We start from the raw sequence: 12,987 nt of genomic DNA, 5'->3' as shown, positions 1-12,987 counted from the left end.
GCCCTGAAAACTGCCGGGCACCGCCGGGGGCGCGTTAACGCGTTAAGAGCCGATTACTGGAGGGCCGACGGCCGCTCTCGGGGCCGGGCGGGCGGCACCGATGGCGCTCCAGGCGGCGCGGAGCTCGCCGGTGCCCCGGCAGTCCCGGTTCGGCCTCCAGCCGCCGCTCTCTCGGGACAGGCGCCGGACCGGGCAGCCGCGAAGCCGCGCATGCGCACGAGCTGCGGAGCCGAGGGGCGGGGCCGAGGGGCGCGGGGGGCGGGGCCGGGGCTGCCGGGGGCGGGCCCGGGGAGGGCGGGAGGCGGGGCCACAGCGCACGCGCCGCTCCCCCCGACCCCCCCCCCCCCCGCAGGACCCGCCCTCGGTCCCGCCGCTCCCACGCGCCGCCGCCGCCCACGGCCCCTCAGCGCCGCCGGGCCCCGCGGCCTCTCTGCAGCCGCCGCCGCCGCGCCCCGGACCCGCCCAGCGCGGCCTTGCCCCCCGCAACCAGCCCCGGGGACGCGGCATCGCCCCGCGCGGGGCGGCGGGGCCGGGACGGAGGGCGGGGGGGGGGGGTCTCGTCCGCCGGAACGGGAGAATCGGGGATTTGGGCCTTTTCCCGCACGAATTATTTTTTTTTTCCCCATTTCTTTTTTTCCTTTCCGGCTGCACGAGCCCAGCTGCAGCCCCGGCCCTCGCAGTCGCGCCGCCCTTTACACAAACGTTGTATCTGTATTTTACACAAACGTTATATCTCTATTTTATACATATATTATATCTGTAATTTGTGTTTTCTGTTCACTCTTATACAGAGAATCTGCCTAAACACGTACGTCCGCGCAGGCCGCCGGCTCACCCGTCTGTTCTGACACTAAAACCTTTCTGTAAATGCATTTTTTAAGTACTTTTATATTCTGGGACCTTTTATATAACGCAGAAGCACAGAATCAGCGAGTCCTCAGAGACGGAGGTTTTTATTTTGAACTTATTTCACACCCATCAATGAATATTATTTCTCAATACACACATTCCTTACGTATAAATGAGAGATTTTGGTCTATTCCGACGCCTCACGCCCGCAGTTACAGGTTTTCCCATTTTTTTAACGCATCCTGAGAAGTTTCAGACGTTTTGGGGCCGGGACCCACCTCTTTCGGGGACCCCCCACGTAACCCCCCCCCATCCCCCATCCCCCGCTCACCTGCTCCTCCGCCCCGGCGATGTCACGGTGCCCCAAATGACGTCATCAGCCGCCCGGACACACCCCCCCTTTCAGTCCCCCCCCAAAAAAAGGACCACGAGGCGCCGGGAGAACATAAAACGCCCGATTCCGGCTGCGCGCCTTAAAATCCCAGCCCGGGGGGGGGCGGGGGGGGGGAGGGGTTCAGCCGCGAGCCGACGCGGGGGCTGCGCTTCGAACAGCGTGGGTCAGCGGGTAAATCATACGACGTTAATTTATTTTTTGGAAGTTTAATTTCGCACAGAGAAACCGGCGCGACGAGAGATTCCCCCCGAACGCTTTGGCTTTCGAGGGCCGGGGGGGAATCGAATCCCCCGGCGCCGCAATCCACCCGGCCACCGAGAAGGAGCGGCGGCTTTCGGCTGCGGAACGGGCCCCGCAACGGGCCTTGTACCGTTCGTACCATCTCGTTAAAAACTACTTCGTACAAACCCCGCCGGAGGAGAAGCCGACAAAGCCGCCGCGTTGACTCCCGCGTCCGCAGCGCGAGGACCTTCGGGGGGACGCAGACGCCCATCGCAGACGGACGTCCCTCGCGCTCGCGGGACGCTCCGGGTCCTTTCCGCCTGCCCCGCGCCGCCACCGCGCAGCAAAAACCGCGGGCGACCGCGGAGAAACGCTGCCGAAGGGGGGGGGGGGGGAAAAACACCTTTAGCACGAAGGCGGGCAGCGACCCAAGGCCTCCTCCTTCCCCGAGGGTTGGCGACGGCAGCAGCCGAGGGGAGGGAAAAGCCTTTGGCGCCGTCTCCGGCACGGCTGTGGGTACGGGCCACCGGAGCCCGGCGTTTCTCCGACTCGCCGGCAGCTTTGGTTCCCCCGGAGCCGCCTTCCCAGGCGCGGGCGGGTGACAGGCACGGGCGCCTGCGGGCGTCTTCTCCAGCCCGCGCAGAGCCAAGGTTTTCCTCCCCCTGCGCGTCCCGAGATGAATATTTTCCTTAAAGGCTACGGCAAAACCCCCCCCTCCTTCCAAACCGCCTCCTCGCGACAAAGCAGCCGGTTTTTCCGGGCCGTTTCTCCGAACGGCCGCGACCTTTTCAAACCGCCCTCGCGCCACCGAACCCTGCGGGCTCCCTCCCGGCTTTTTGGCTGCCCTTGGCTTTACCGGGCGCGTTGTTCCCTCTCCCGGCGGCAAAAGGGACGCGCTCAGGCCAGAGCGGGTGCCGGCGCGCGCCCGGCTGCTTCGACGAGGAGCCTCCCCCCCCCCGCCATGGCCGCGCTTCCTTCGGAAACTCTGCTCGTAGCCGAGGTTTTCGTTACGGGTTCCGGCGTTCGCCTTCCCGGAATTACCGGCACTTTCCGGCAGGTCACTGAACCGCTCTCCTGAAACCGTCCGGCGAAGTTACAGCCCTGGAAGAGGAGGGGAAAAGACAAGGGGAGCTCGACATCGCGCTCCGGTTTCAAAAGCGCAAACACACACCCAAAAAAAACCCCCATTCCCCCCCAAAACAAACAAACAAACCCCCCAGGACCTTGTATCTCCCCCCGCCTCAGCAGATGGGCTTGTCAGAGCGCGGCGCGCAGACCACCCGCGCCCCCAGGACGTCTGCGCGCGAGGAACATGTGTCCAGAAACGGTCCAGTTCTCTAAGAGTTGTGTCGTTTTGGGGGGTTTCATTGTCATAACTCGATTTTATTGACGGGGACATTTGAGAGGAAACTCATTAACTTTTAAGCACAGCCTCCCCTCGGGGAAAAAAATGTGTTGGAGACCGAAAAGAAACTACGATTCGGAGCTCCCGCCTGCGAGGAAGCTGTGGGGACACTGACAACAGCGAAGAACCGACGGCAGCAACATTCCATGAAATTTGGCTTTAATTCTGGTCACGTCCTTAAGAGCCCCCCCAGGTCTACACCTCAGTCCCACGAAGGACGAGTTTTCCGGAGGGACAAACTTTTCGTACTTACAAGTCGCAGACTGAAGGCTCCAGAGAACAGACCGTGCACCGAGCCATAGAAAAACGTGCCGCCGCCGCTCTAACGAAGAGGAAAACGGAGTAAAAAATCAAGCGACACGCCAGTTTCCACCACGTTTCACTCGCTACGTTTCCACCCGCATCTAGCGCCCGAAAATTAACCGTACCGACACCGCAAACTAATAAAAACTCAGTTGTGCCCCCGAAGAGAAAAGGCTGTTCCCGCTTTGCCCGTGAAACGGGTACGAACAAACAGAAGAGAAACGCCCGACCCTAAAGACGGCGACGGGCAACTCCCCGTTGACCCGATGTGAAAGTTTGCTCTTTTACCCCAAAGGAAAACGCTCCGAACTACCAAGGCGCCGACGCGGGCAGGAGACGCGCTCTGTTCGCTGCAGCTCCTCGGCAGCTCTCCCGCGCTGGCAGCAAAGGTGCCTTTTCTGCAGGTTTGATTGACGTGGACTTGGACTGTCTGTAGCGTCCCCGAGCTCCCCAGCGGGTCTCCCCGCTCCCCCAGCCCCACAGATGCCGTTACCTGAGCCGCGAGCGGAATCAGCCGTGCGGGATCCTCTTCCCGGGAGGCAGAAGGTGACCCTGGGAAAAGAGGAGGCGAGAAATGAGCCTGTTTCTCACACCCAGCCAACGGGGACGAGCCGGGGGCCCCCCACCCCGCCTCTGCCCTCGGGAGCCGGGACGGATCCCATGCGGAGAGAGGCGCCCGCTGCGGATTTCATCCTGGCCCCCGTTCCCGAGCCCAACGCCACGCAACGCCCTCCGCTTCTCAGCCCCGAAACCAGCCACAGGAGCCCCTTTGCCAGCCCCGGGAGCAGAGACCCGCTCCCCGCGTCGGGCCCCAAAGCGGCTCCCCCTCTCTGCCCCCTCAGCAGCCCCCCTGGGGCGCAGCCACCCCACGGCCCCGCACCCCTAGGCCCCTCCGCGGGCGGTTCTGGGGAGCGCTGGGGAACCGCGGAGGGCCCGGCCCCGCGCCTCTGCGGGGCGGCACCAGCTCGGCCCGGCCGCCCCTCGATTAGCGCCGCTCCGGGTCTCCCCGCTCCGGCACCGCCAGCAGCGCACCCCAACCCCTCCAGGGCGAAGGGACCCCGCGGGGAGCCGGGCCCGGCCAGCGCCCTCCGACACTACAACGCCCCACTGAGACCCCGGCCCCGGCCCCCTCAGAGACCCCTCGGGCCCCCCGTGGCCAACTCGGGTCCCCCCCGTCTCACCTCGGGACCCCGCCGGCCCCCGCTCACCTTGACGCGGCCCAGATGCTTCACGACGTGCTCGCGGCGGCCCCGCGGGCCCGGCCCGGCCGAGGACCCGCCCGTCGGGCCCCGCTTTCCCCCCGGGCCGCCCCGCGCCCGCTTCCCCCCGGCCGCCATCTTCCCCCGAACCCCTCCGCTTCCGCAGCGCCGCGGCCCGCCGCCGACGGCCCGCCCACGCCGCGCGCCCATTGGCCATGGCCCACGCCGCTCACGGGCCGCTCAGCTCCATTGGCCTTTCGCCGCCGTCAATCCCCACCTCGCCCCACCCCGACCAATGGGAGCGCGGCGCCCGCGCCGTGATTGGTCCATTGTCCCGCGCGTGCGCCCCAGGGCGTTTGCGGTGGCGGGGGCCGGCGCCGTTGCCATGGTGACGGGGCCCTGCGGCCGGGCAGGGCGCGAGCGGGATTCACCAAAACCCGGGTTTTTCCCCTGAAAAACTGCAGAGATTCGGGTGCGAAAGCCCGAAATAAGGCGGGGGCACGGCCCGCCCCCCCCCCCGCAGCGCTCCCGGGGCTCCCGACCCTCGAGCGCCCCAAAACTAAATACACACACACACACCCCCCCCCCAGTACACGACCCCTGTGACCCCCAAACCCCCCCCCAGCATTAATTTATCGACCGATTGATTAGTGCTCAATAATGCGTCACACCCTCCCCCCCCCCCCCATATGACCCCCCCCCCAACACCTGGGTCCTCCCCCTCCCCCCCCCCCCGCCAAGAGCCGGAGCCGCCCCATTTAATTCCAACTCGTTTATTAACGACCCCCCCCACACTTGACCTCTGTTGACCTTTGACCTTGAACTCGGGGGGGGGGGTCCGGGGGGGGTACCCATAAGGCTTTGCAAGCACCAGCGTGTTTCCCAGCGTCCTTTGCAACACCCCCACCCCCCCCACCCCCCCCCCCGAGCATCCAATGGGATTTTCCCACAATGCCCCGGGAGTGGGCGGGGGGGGGGGGAAGGACCCAGAATCCCTTGGGGGGGGGCTGGGGGGTACCCAGAAGGCACTGCGGGGGGGTGGGGGGTGGTACCCAGAAGCCTTTGCAGCTGGAGACCCCCCCCCCAAAAATAATATGGGGGGGGGGGGGTGTTGTGGGGGTTCAGCTCAGAGTATTGCACTGGGGGGGGGACCTGAGCCTGGGGGGGGGCTGGAGTGGGGGGGGGGGGGGAAATGCCCCCCCCGCGGGTATTTGGTGTAGGGGGGGGGGGATACCCCAGAGGGGGCTGGAGTGTTGGGGGGGGGGGGGGACAGATACCCCCCCGCGGGGGGAGGGGCTGGAGGAGGAGGTATCTGCCCCCCACCCCCGGTATTTGGTGTGGTTTGGTGGGGGGGGGGGGGGGGACATTTGCCCCCCTCCCCCCGTTTCCCCTCCCCCTCGGTATTTTGGGGGAGGGGCAGAGCCCCCCCGAGGCGTCCGGCGCCGTTGGCGGTGGGGGGGGGGCTCAGCCCCTCTCCGGGGGGGTCACAGGGGCTGGGCCCATTTGCTGGGGACGCGGCCGTACTGCGGGGGGGGGGGGGGGGGGGAGGGAGTAGAGGGTTATTGGGGGGGGGGGGTGACCCCCCCCGGACCCCCTGCCCCCCAGTGCGTCCGTCCCCCCCCCCCCAAGCGCCCCCCCCCCGTGTCGCACCTGGATGTCGCTGAGGGCGCGCAGGAAGCGCTGCGCCAGCTCGGGGCCGTGCTCCATGGTGGGGACCGGGTGCCACTGGGCGGGGGCAAAAAGGGGAGGTCACCGGGGGGGGGCACGACGTGGACCCCCCCCCCCAAATCCCCCCCCACCCCCCTCCCCCGAGGTGTCCCCCAGCCCCCCCCATAGCAGCGCCCTGTTACCCTCCCCCCACCGAGGATGCCCCCCCCCCCCTCGGGACACCCCACACAGGTTTTGGGGGGGGTCCCTGTCGTCTGTTCTCCCCCCCCAGACAGCCCCCAGCCCCCCCCCACAGCCCCCCTATACAGCCCTCACCCCCCCCATACCCTCCCCGCCCCCCAGCTCCCCCCATAGCCCCCCCTACCTGCACCCCATGGCGCCCCCCAGACCCCCGTAGCCGCCCCATACCCTCTGCCCATGGCCCCCCCGGCCCCCCCAGCCCCATGGCCCCCCCCCCAGCCCCCCGTACCTGCTCCCTGTAGAGCAGCCCCCCCACGGGACACACCACGCAGGCCGTCCCCGACCCGAACATCTCCCGCAGCCGCCCCTGGGCCAGGGCCCCCAGCACCGACTCCATGGGGAGGGGCCCCTCCCGCACCCCGAACTCTCCCTGGGGGGGGGAAAACGGGGCGGAGGGGGGGGGGCTTGGCCCTGAACCCCCCCCCCCTACTGCCCCTGGGATTGGGGCGAGGGGGATGTGGGGGCACCCTGTCCCCCGCCACGTGCCCCATCTCCCCCGGCGCCCCCCCCCGCCTCCCCTCCCCTTGTCCCCCCCCCACGTCCCCCCCCCCATCCTCTCCTCCCCACTCCCAATGCCCCCCACATCCCCCCCCGTGTCCTCCCTCCTGTCCCCCCCGTATCCCCCCCCACTCCGTACCCCCTCTGCCCCCCACGACGCTCCCTCCCCCCACCCCCCCCGCCACGACCCTGCTGCAATCCCCCCCCCCCCGCGTCCCCCCTCCCTCCTGTCCCCCCCCCCCCCATCCCTGTGCCCCCCCCTCCCCGTACCCACTCCCGCGCCAGCTCCAGCAGACTCTGCCGGGTCACCCCGGGCAGGATCAGCCCGTCCAGGGGGGGGGTCACCAGCTCCAGCTCTGCAGGGGTTTGGGGGGGGGGGGACGACACACATAAGCGTGGGGGGGCAGAGGGTCGCCTCACCCCCCCCCACGTGTGTGTCCCCCCCCCTTCCTCCGCGTACCCCCGTCCTGGTTGTGCCAGAAGATGAAGAGGTTCATGGTCCCGACCTCGGTGAGCAGCTGCTGGGGGCCGTGGAGCCAAAGGACCTGCTGACACCCCCGCGCCTGGGCCGCCCGCTGCAGGGCGATGGTGGGGCCGTAATTCCTGGGGGGGGGACACAGAGGGGGCAGCGGAGGGTGGGGGGGGGGGTCCCGGCTGCCAAAGGCAGCCGGGACCACCCCCCCCCCACCCTCCGCTGCCCTTCAGATGCCTGGAGTTCCCTCAAACGCATCCCCCCCCCAACCACTCGTGACACCCCCACAAAAAAAATTGGAAACCCCCCCCCCCACCCCGAAACACCCCTCCCAAATGCCTCGTGTGTGTGTCCGTCCCCCCCCCCGCCCCGCAACGTCTAACGCCCTCCCTAAAACTCGGCGTCCCCCCAAACACCCACGATCCCCCCTCCATGTCCAACGCCTCCCCCCAAAACGCCTATGCCACACACACCCCCCCCCCCCCCCAAAATCTATGCCCCCCCCCCCCCAAACACCTGAGGCATTCCCACGTGCCCTATCATCCCCCCCCCCAGTCTCCGGACCCCCCCGTTATCCCCCCTGGGTCCTCCGCAGACCCCCCCCCCCCCCGTCATTCCCCTCCTTCCAGACTCCTGCCCCCCCCCGCCGGCCCCACTCCCCCCGAACTCACCCCCCCAGCTTGCAGTTCCCGGCCCCCCCGGGCCAGGCCCGGACGTGGGAGGGGTCGGCCAGGAGCCCCACGGGGCTGAAGTGCCCCCCCGGGAAATAGGGACCCACCGGGCAGAGGATGACAAAGAGCAGCGCCCGCCCGGGGGGGGCCACCCCCAGCGAGGGCTGGCCGGGGGGGTCAGCACCCCATAGAGACCCCCCGGAACCCCACAGACACCCCCCCGGACCCCAGAACCCTCCCGCGACCCCCCCCCAGCCCACCCCAGACCCCCCCATAATCACCCCAGGACCCTCCTAAGCCCCCCATAACCCCCCTGGGCCCCCACCCCAGGACCCCCCTAACCCACTCCAGACCCCCATAACTCCCCCCAGGACCCCCGAACCCTCCTGGGACCCCCCCCAACCGACTCCAGACCCCCATAACCCCCCAGGGACCCCCCCAGGATCCTCCTGACCCCCCCATACCCTCCCATAACCCTCCCCAGGACCCCCATAACCCCCCAATAACCCCCCCGCGACCCCCCCAACCCACTCCAGACCCCCATAACTCCTCCCCAGGACCCCCATAGCCCCCCAGGGACGCCCCACCTGGACCCTCCTGACCCCCCCAGCTCCCCCCCCGGCCCCCACCTCGGTGCCGATGAAGGTGGGGCGGATGTAGAGGCTGGTGCCGGGGCCGGGGGGGACCCACTCCTGCTCCAGCCGCACCAGCGCCCGGATGCACTCCAGCAGCTCCCCCTCGTCGAAGGCCTGCGGGACCCCCCCGCCCCCCCCCGGCACCCGGTGTCACCCCCAGGGACCCCCCCCCAGGGACACCCCCCCCAGGGACACACTCCCCCACAGGGACCTCCACGTTGTCCTCCCCACAGGGACCCCCCCAAGACCTGGTGTCACCCCCAGGGAACCCCCCCACAAGGACCCCCTGTCACCCCCAGGGACCCCCCCCCACATGGACCCCCCCCCCCCCCCCCCGAGACCCAGCGTCACCCACAGGGACCCCTACGTCATCCCCCTACAGGGACCCCACATCACCCCCAGGGCCCCCCCCCCGCCCCGAGACCCAGTGTCACCGCCAGGGACCTCTCCATGGGGACCCCCCCCAACATGGACCCCCACGTTGTCCCCCCACAGGGACCCCCCCTGCCACAGGGACCCCGGCGTCACCCACAGGGACCCCCCCACAGCTACCCCCCCACCCCACCCCGAGACCTGGCTGTCACCCAAAGGGACCCCCCCAGGGACCCCAGTGTCACCCCCCACCAGGGGACCCCCCCCATGACCCCTGCGTTATGTCCCCCCCCCAGGGGAACCCGGTGTCTAGGAGGGTCCTGTCCGCCCCCCCCTCCAAAAAAGGGACCCCCTGGGTGTGCCCCCCCCCCACCCCGTGGCCCCCGGCCCCCCCCTCACGGGCAGGACAGGCCCTGGCAGCCGAGCGCTGCATCCGCTCCATGTTCAATTCGGGGCGAAAAAGGCGGATTTTGTCGTCCTCCCCCCGAAAGGCCTTCATGCCCTCAAAGAGCTGCGGGGTCAGAGGTCGCGGGGGGGGCAGAGGTCACGGGGGGGCAGAGGTCAGGGAAGGGACGTGGGGAGTCAGAGGTCATGGGGGCGTCAGAGGTCAGGGAAGGGACGGGGGGTCAGAGGTCATGGGGGGGTCAGAGGTGACAGGGGGTCAGAGGTCAGGGAAGGGATGTGGGGGGTCAGAGGTCACAGGGGGGTCAGAGGTGACGGGGGTCAGAGGTCAGGGAAGGGATGTGGGGGTTAGAGGTCATGGGGGGGTCAGAGGTCATGGGGGGTCAGAGGTGACGGGGGTCAGAGGTCAGGGAAGGGACGTGGGGGTTAGAGGTCACGGGGGGTCAGAGGGCAGAGGAGACGGGGTCACAGGAGGGTCAGAGGGGGCAGGGGGTCAGAGGTCAGAGGTCACAGGGGGTCAGGGAGGGGTGTTAGAGGTCCCGGGGGGGTCAGAGGGCGGGCAGTCAGGGGCTGGGGGGGGTCAGAGGCCAGCGGGGTCCGCGGGGGCGGGGGCGGCTGACCTGGACGCCGTAGTGCAGGGCGGAGGTGGCGGGGTGCAGGCGCAGGTCGCGGAAGGGGTGGATGCGGGGGGGCCCCCAGCCCCCGTCCCGGCTCCACTCCACGCTCAGCATGTGGTCGGTGAACTCCCGCCCGAACACCAGATCCCCCGGCCCCGGCTTCGCCCGCGGGGCCCCGCTGCGCTCCAGGGACAGATCCGCGGCCTGGGGGGGGGGCACGGGGGGTCGGGGGGGGGGCTGCGTGACCCCGGCTGGGGGGGCTCAGGGGGAGCCCAGGGCTTGGGGGGGCTCAGGGGGGGTTCGGAGAGACCCCAGGAGCTGGGGGGGGGGGGGCAAAGAGGGACGCGGGGGGGCGCGGGGGGAGCCGGGGGGCCCTCGGGGGGACCCCAGTGGGGGAGGGGGAGGCTCAGGGGCACCCAGGCACCCGGGGTGTCCCCCCCCCACACTCCCCAGGGCCCCCCCTTACCCTGAAGACATGGTTGTAGCCTCGCCGGGGGCCCAGCAGTGTCACCAGAAGCTGGGGGGGGGAAACGAGGTGGGGTCAGGGGGGACCCAGGCACCTGGCCCGCCCCCCCCCCTCCCCCAATTCGTCCCAGTCCGGGTCCAGTAACAGCAGAGGGCGTGGCTGGGGGAGGGGCCCCGCACTCCTGGATCCCCGCCCCCCCCCACACCCCCTGCCCTGGACTTTGCCCCCCCAGCGCCGCCATTGGGACCAGACTGGGGGAGCCGCCTGGACGCCGGGGTCCTCTCGGGGCCGAGGGGCACTGGGAGAACTGGGAGGGACTCCAGTAGGGCCTGGGGGGCACTGGGAGAACTGGGAGAGACTCCAGTAGGGCTTGGGGGGCACTGGGAGAGACTCCAGTAGGGTTTCGGGGAGGGGGAGGGCGGCTGGGAGGGCACTGGGAGGACTGGGAGGGATTCCAGTAGCATTTGGGGGGCACTGGGAGGACCTGGGGGGGCTCCGGTAGGGTCTGGGAGGGTCTCCAGTAGGGCTTAGCCGGGGCTGGGAGGGCACTGGGAGGGCTGGGAGAGACTCCAGTAGGGCTTGGGGGGCACTGGGAGAACTGGGAGAGACTCCAGTAGGGCCTGGGGGGCACTGGGAGGACCTGGATAGACGCCAGTAGGACTTGGGGGGCACTGGGAGAGCTGCAGTAGGGTTTCAGGGGGAGGGGGTGGCTGGGAGGGCACTGGGAGGACTGGGAGGGATTCCAGTAGCGTTTTGGGGGCACTGGGAGGACCTGGGGGGGTTCCGATAGGGCTCGGGGGGCACTGGGAGGGCTCCGGTAGGGTTTGGGGGCAGGGGGGGCTGGGAGGGCACTGGGAGAGACTCTAGTAGGGCCTGGGGGGCACTGGGAAGACCTGAATGGGCTCCAGTAGGGTTTGGGGGGCACTGGGAGAGCTCCAGTAGGGTTTCGGGGGGGAGGGGGGGCGGCTGGGAGGACTGGGAGGGCACTGGGAGGACTGGGAGGGACTCCAGTAGGGCCTGGCGGCCACTGGGAGGACTGGGTAGGGCTCCACTAGCATTCTGGGGGCACTGGGAGGACCTGGGGGGGCTCTGATAGGGCTTGGGGGGCACTGGGAGGGCTCCAGTAGGGACTGGGGGCGGGGGGGGCTGGGAGGGCACTGGGAGGACTGGGAGAGACTCCAGTAGGGCCTGGGAGGACCTGCATAGACTCCAGTAGGGGCCAGGGAGGCACTGGGAGAGCTCCAGTAGGGCCTCCAGTAGGGTTTTGGGGGGACTGGGAGGACTGGGAGGGGCTTCAGTAGGGCCTGGGGGGCACTGGCAGGACCTGGGGGGAGCTCCGGTAGGGTCTGGGAGGGTCTCCAGTAGGGCTTAGGGGAGGCTGGGAGGGCACTGGGAGGGCTGGGAGAGACTCCAGTAGGGCCTGGGGGGCACTGGGAGGACTGGGACGGTCTCCAGTAGGGCTTGGGGGGCACTGGGAGGACTGGGACGGTCTCCAGTAGGGCTTGGGGGGCACTGGGAGGACTGGGAGAGACTCCAGTAGGGCTTGGGGGGCACTGGGAGGACTGGGAGAGACTCCAGTAGGGCCTGGGGGGCACGGGGAGAGCTCCAGTAGGGTTTGGGGGCGGGGGGGGGACTGGGAGAGGTGCCAGCAGGGTCTCCAGTATGGTTTGGGGGGGGGCTGGGAGGACTGAGGAGACTGGGAGGGGCTTCAGTAGGGCCTGGGGGGGCTTCGGGAGGGCCTGGGGGGCACTGGGAGGAGGTCGCGGGGGATACTGGGAGGACTGGGAAGGGTTCCAGCAGGGCCGGGGGGAGAGGACATTAAGAGGCCTGAGGGAGGCACTGGGGGGCCCGGGGGGCTCCAGTAGGGCCTGGGGGTCACTGGGAGGACTGGAAGGAGCTCCAGAACAGCCTGGGGGGCGCTGGGAGCACTGGGAAGGGCTCCAGGAGGGCCCGGAGGGCACTGGGAAGGGTTCCGTGTGGGCCTGGGGGCACTGGGAGGTTCGGGGGAGGCACCGGCAGGACGGGGGAGGGCTCCAGCAGAACCGGGGGAGCTCCGGGAGGGCCTGAGGGGCATTGGGAGGCCGCGGGTGGGAGCACTGGGACGGTGGGGCGCGGGACCGGGCAGAGCTCCGGCAGGGAGCAGGGAGCACCGGCAGGCACCGGGGGGTCCCGCCCCGGAAACAGTTCCACACACACACACCGCCCCCCCCCCCCCCCCCCCGCCCCCAGCTCACCGATCCGCGGCACCGGCACCGGGACCGCAGCGCCGCCGCCGCCATGTCGCCGCCGCCCCGCCCCCGCCCTACCGGCCAATAGCAGCGCCCCGCGCCATCCCGCCCCCGCTGCCCGCCAATCGCGGCCTCCCGCCCGCCCGCGCCCCCGACACCGCCTCCTCCCCCACCAAACACGCCCCCAGCGGCGCCTCCTCCACCAATAGCGAGACGCACGCTCGGGTCCGCCCCCCGAGGCCACGCCCCCTCCCCGCGGGGTGGGCGTGGCGAGCCCGCTGCTGGGCGGAGAAAACCGCCCCCCTCCTCCGTTGCCGGGTAACGCGCCTCGATGTCACTAAAAGCC

The 12,987-nt window shown here is 69.7% G+C and overlaps 2 protein-coding genes across 8 annotated transcripts; both read right to left on the bottom strand.

Annotated features, from left to right (window-relative positions):
• Window positions 1-376: 376 nt before the first annotated feature.
• Window positions 377-4,589, bottom strand: LOC141736875 (uncharacterized). The gene is made up of 4 exons (XM_074571512.1): window positions 4,382-4,589; window positions 3,667-3,725; window positions 3,124-3,192; window positions 377-2,566 (listed from the first exon to the last, which is right to left on the bottom strand). Exons 1-4 carry the CDS (start codon window positions 4,587-4,589, stop codon window positions 2,363-2,365), a joined length of 540 nt encoding a protein of 179 aa, XP_074427613.1. The 3' UTR covers window positions 377-2,362.
• A 540-nt stretch (window positions 4,590-5,129) lies between these two features.
• On the bottom strand, window positions 5,130-12,717 carry BCAT2 (branched chain amino acid transaminase 2). 7 transcript variants are annotated; one of them, XM_074571500.1, is made up of 11 exons: window positions 12,648-12,717; window positions 10,414-10,464; window positions 9,951-10,151; window positions 9,328-9,439; window positions 8,551-8,670; window positions 7,922-8,085; window positions 7,239-7,381; window positions 7,049-7,134; window positions 6,510-6,650; window positions 6,023-6,097; window positions 5,130-5,895 (listed from the first exon to the last, which is right to left on the bottom strand). In XM_074571500.1, the coding sequence occupies exons 1-11, from the start codon at window positions 12,690-12,692 to the stop codon at window positions 5,837-5,839; spliced, it is 1,197 nt and encodes a 398-aa protein (XP_074427601.1). In that variant the 5' UTR covers window positions 12,693-12,717; the 3' UTR covers window positions 5,130-5,836. The 7 variants fall into 7 exon arrangements, with proteins under 7 accessions (XP_074427601.1, XP_074427606.1, XP_074427604.1 ...); XM_074571505.1 differs by having other exon boundaries at window positions 9,332-9,439; XM_074571503.1 differs by lacking the exon at window positions 7,922-8,085 and having other exon boundaries at window positions 7,239-7,353.
• Between the last annotated feature and the right edge of the window lie 270 nt (window positions 12,718-12,987).

This window comes from Larus michahellis, unplaced genomic scaffold (assembly GCF_964199755.1).
Source record: "Larus michahellis unplaced genomic scaffold, bLarMic1.1 SCAFFOLD_66, whole genome shotgun sequence".
NCBI lineage: Eukaryota > Metazoa > Chordata > Aves > Charadriiformes > Laridae > Larus > Larus michahellis.
This window is presented reverse-complemented; position numbering and strand designations above follow the sequence as displayed.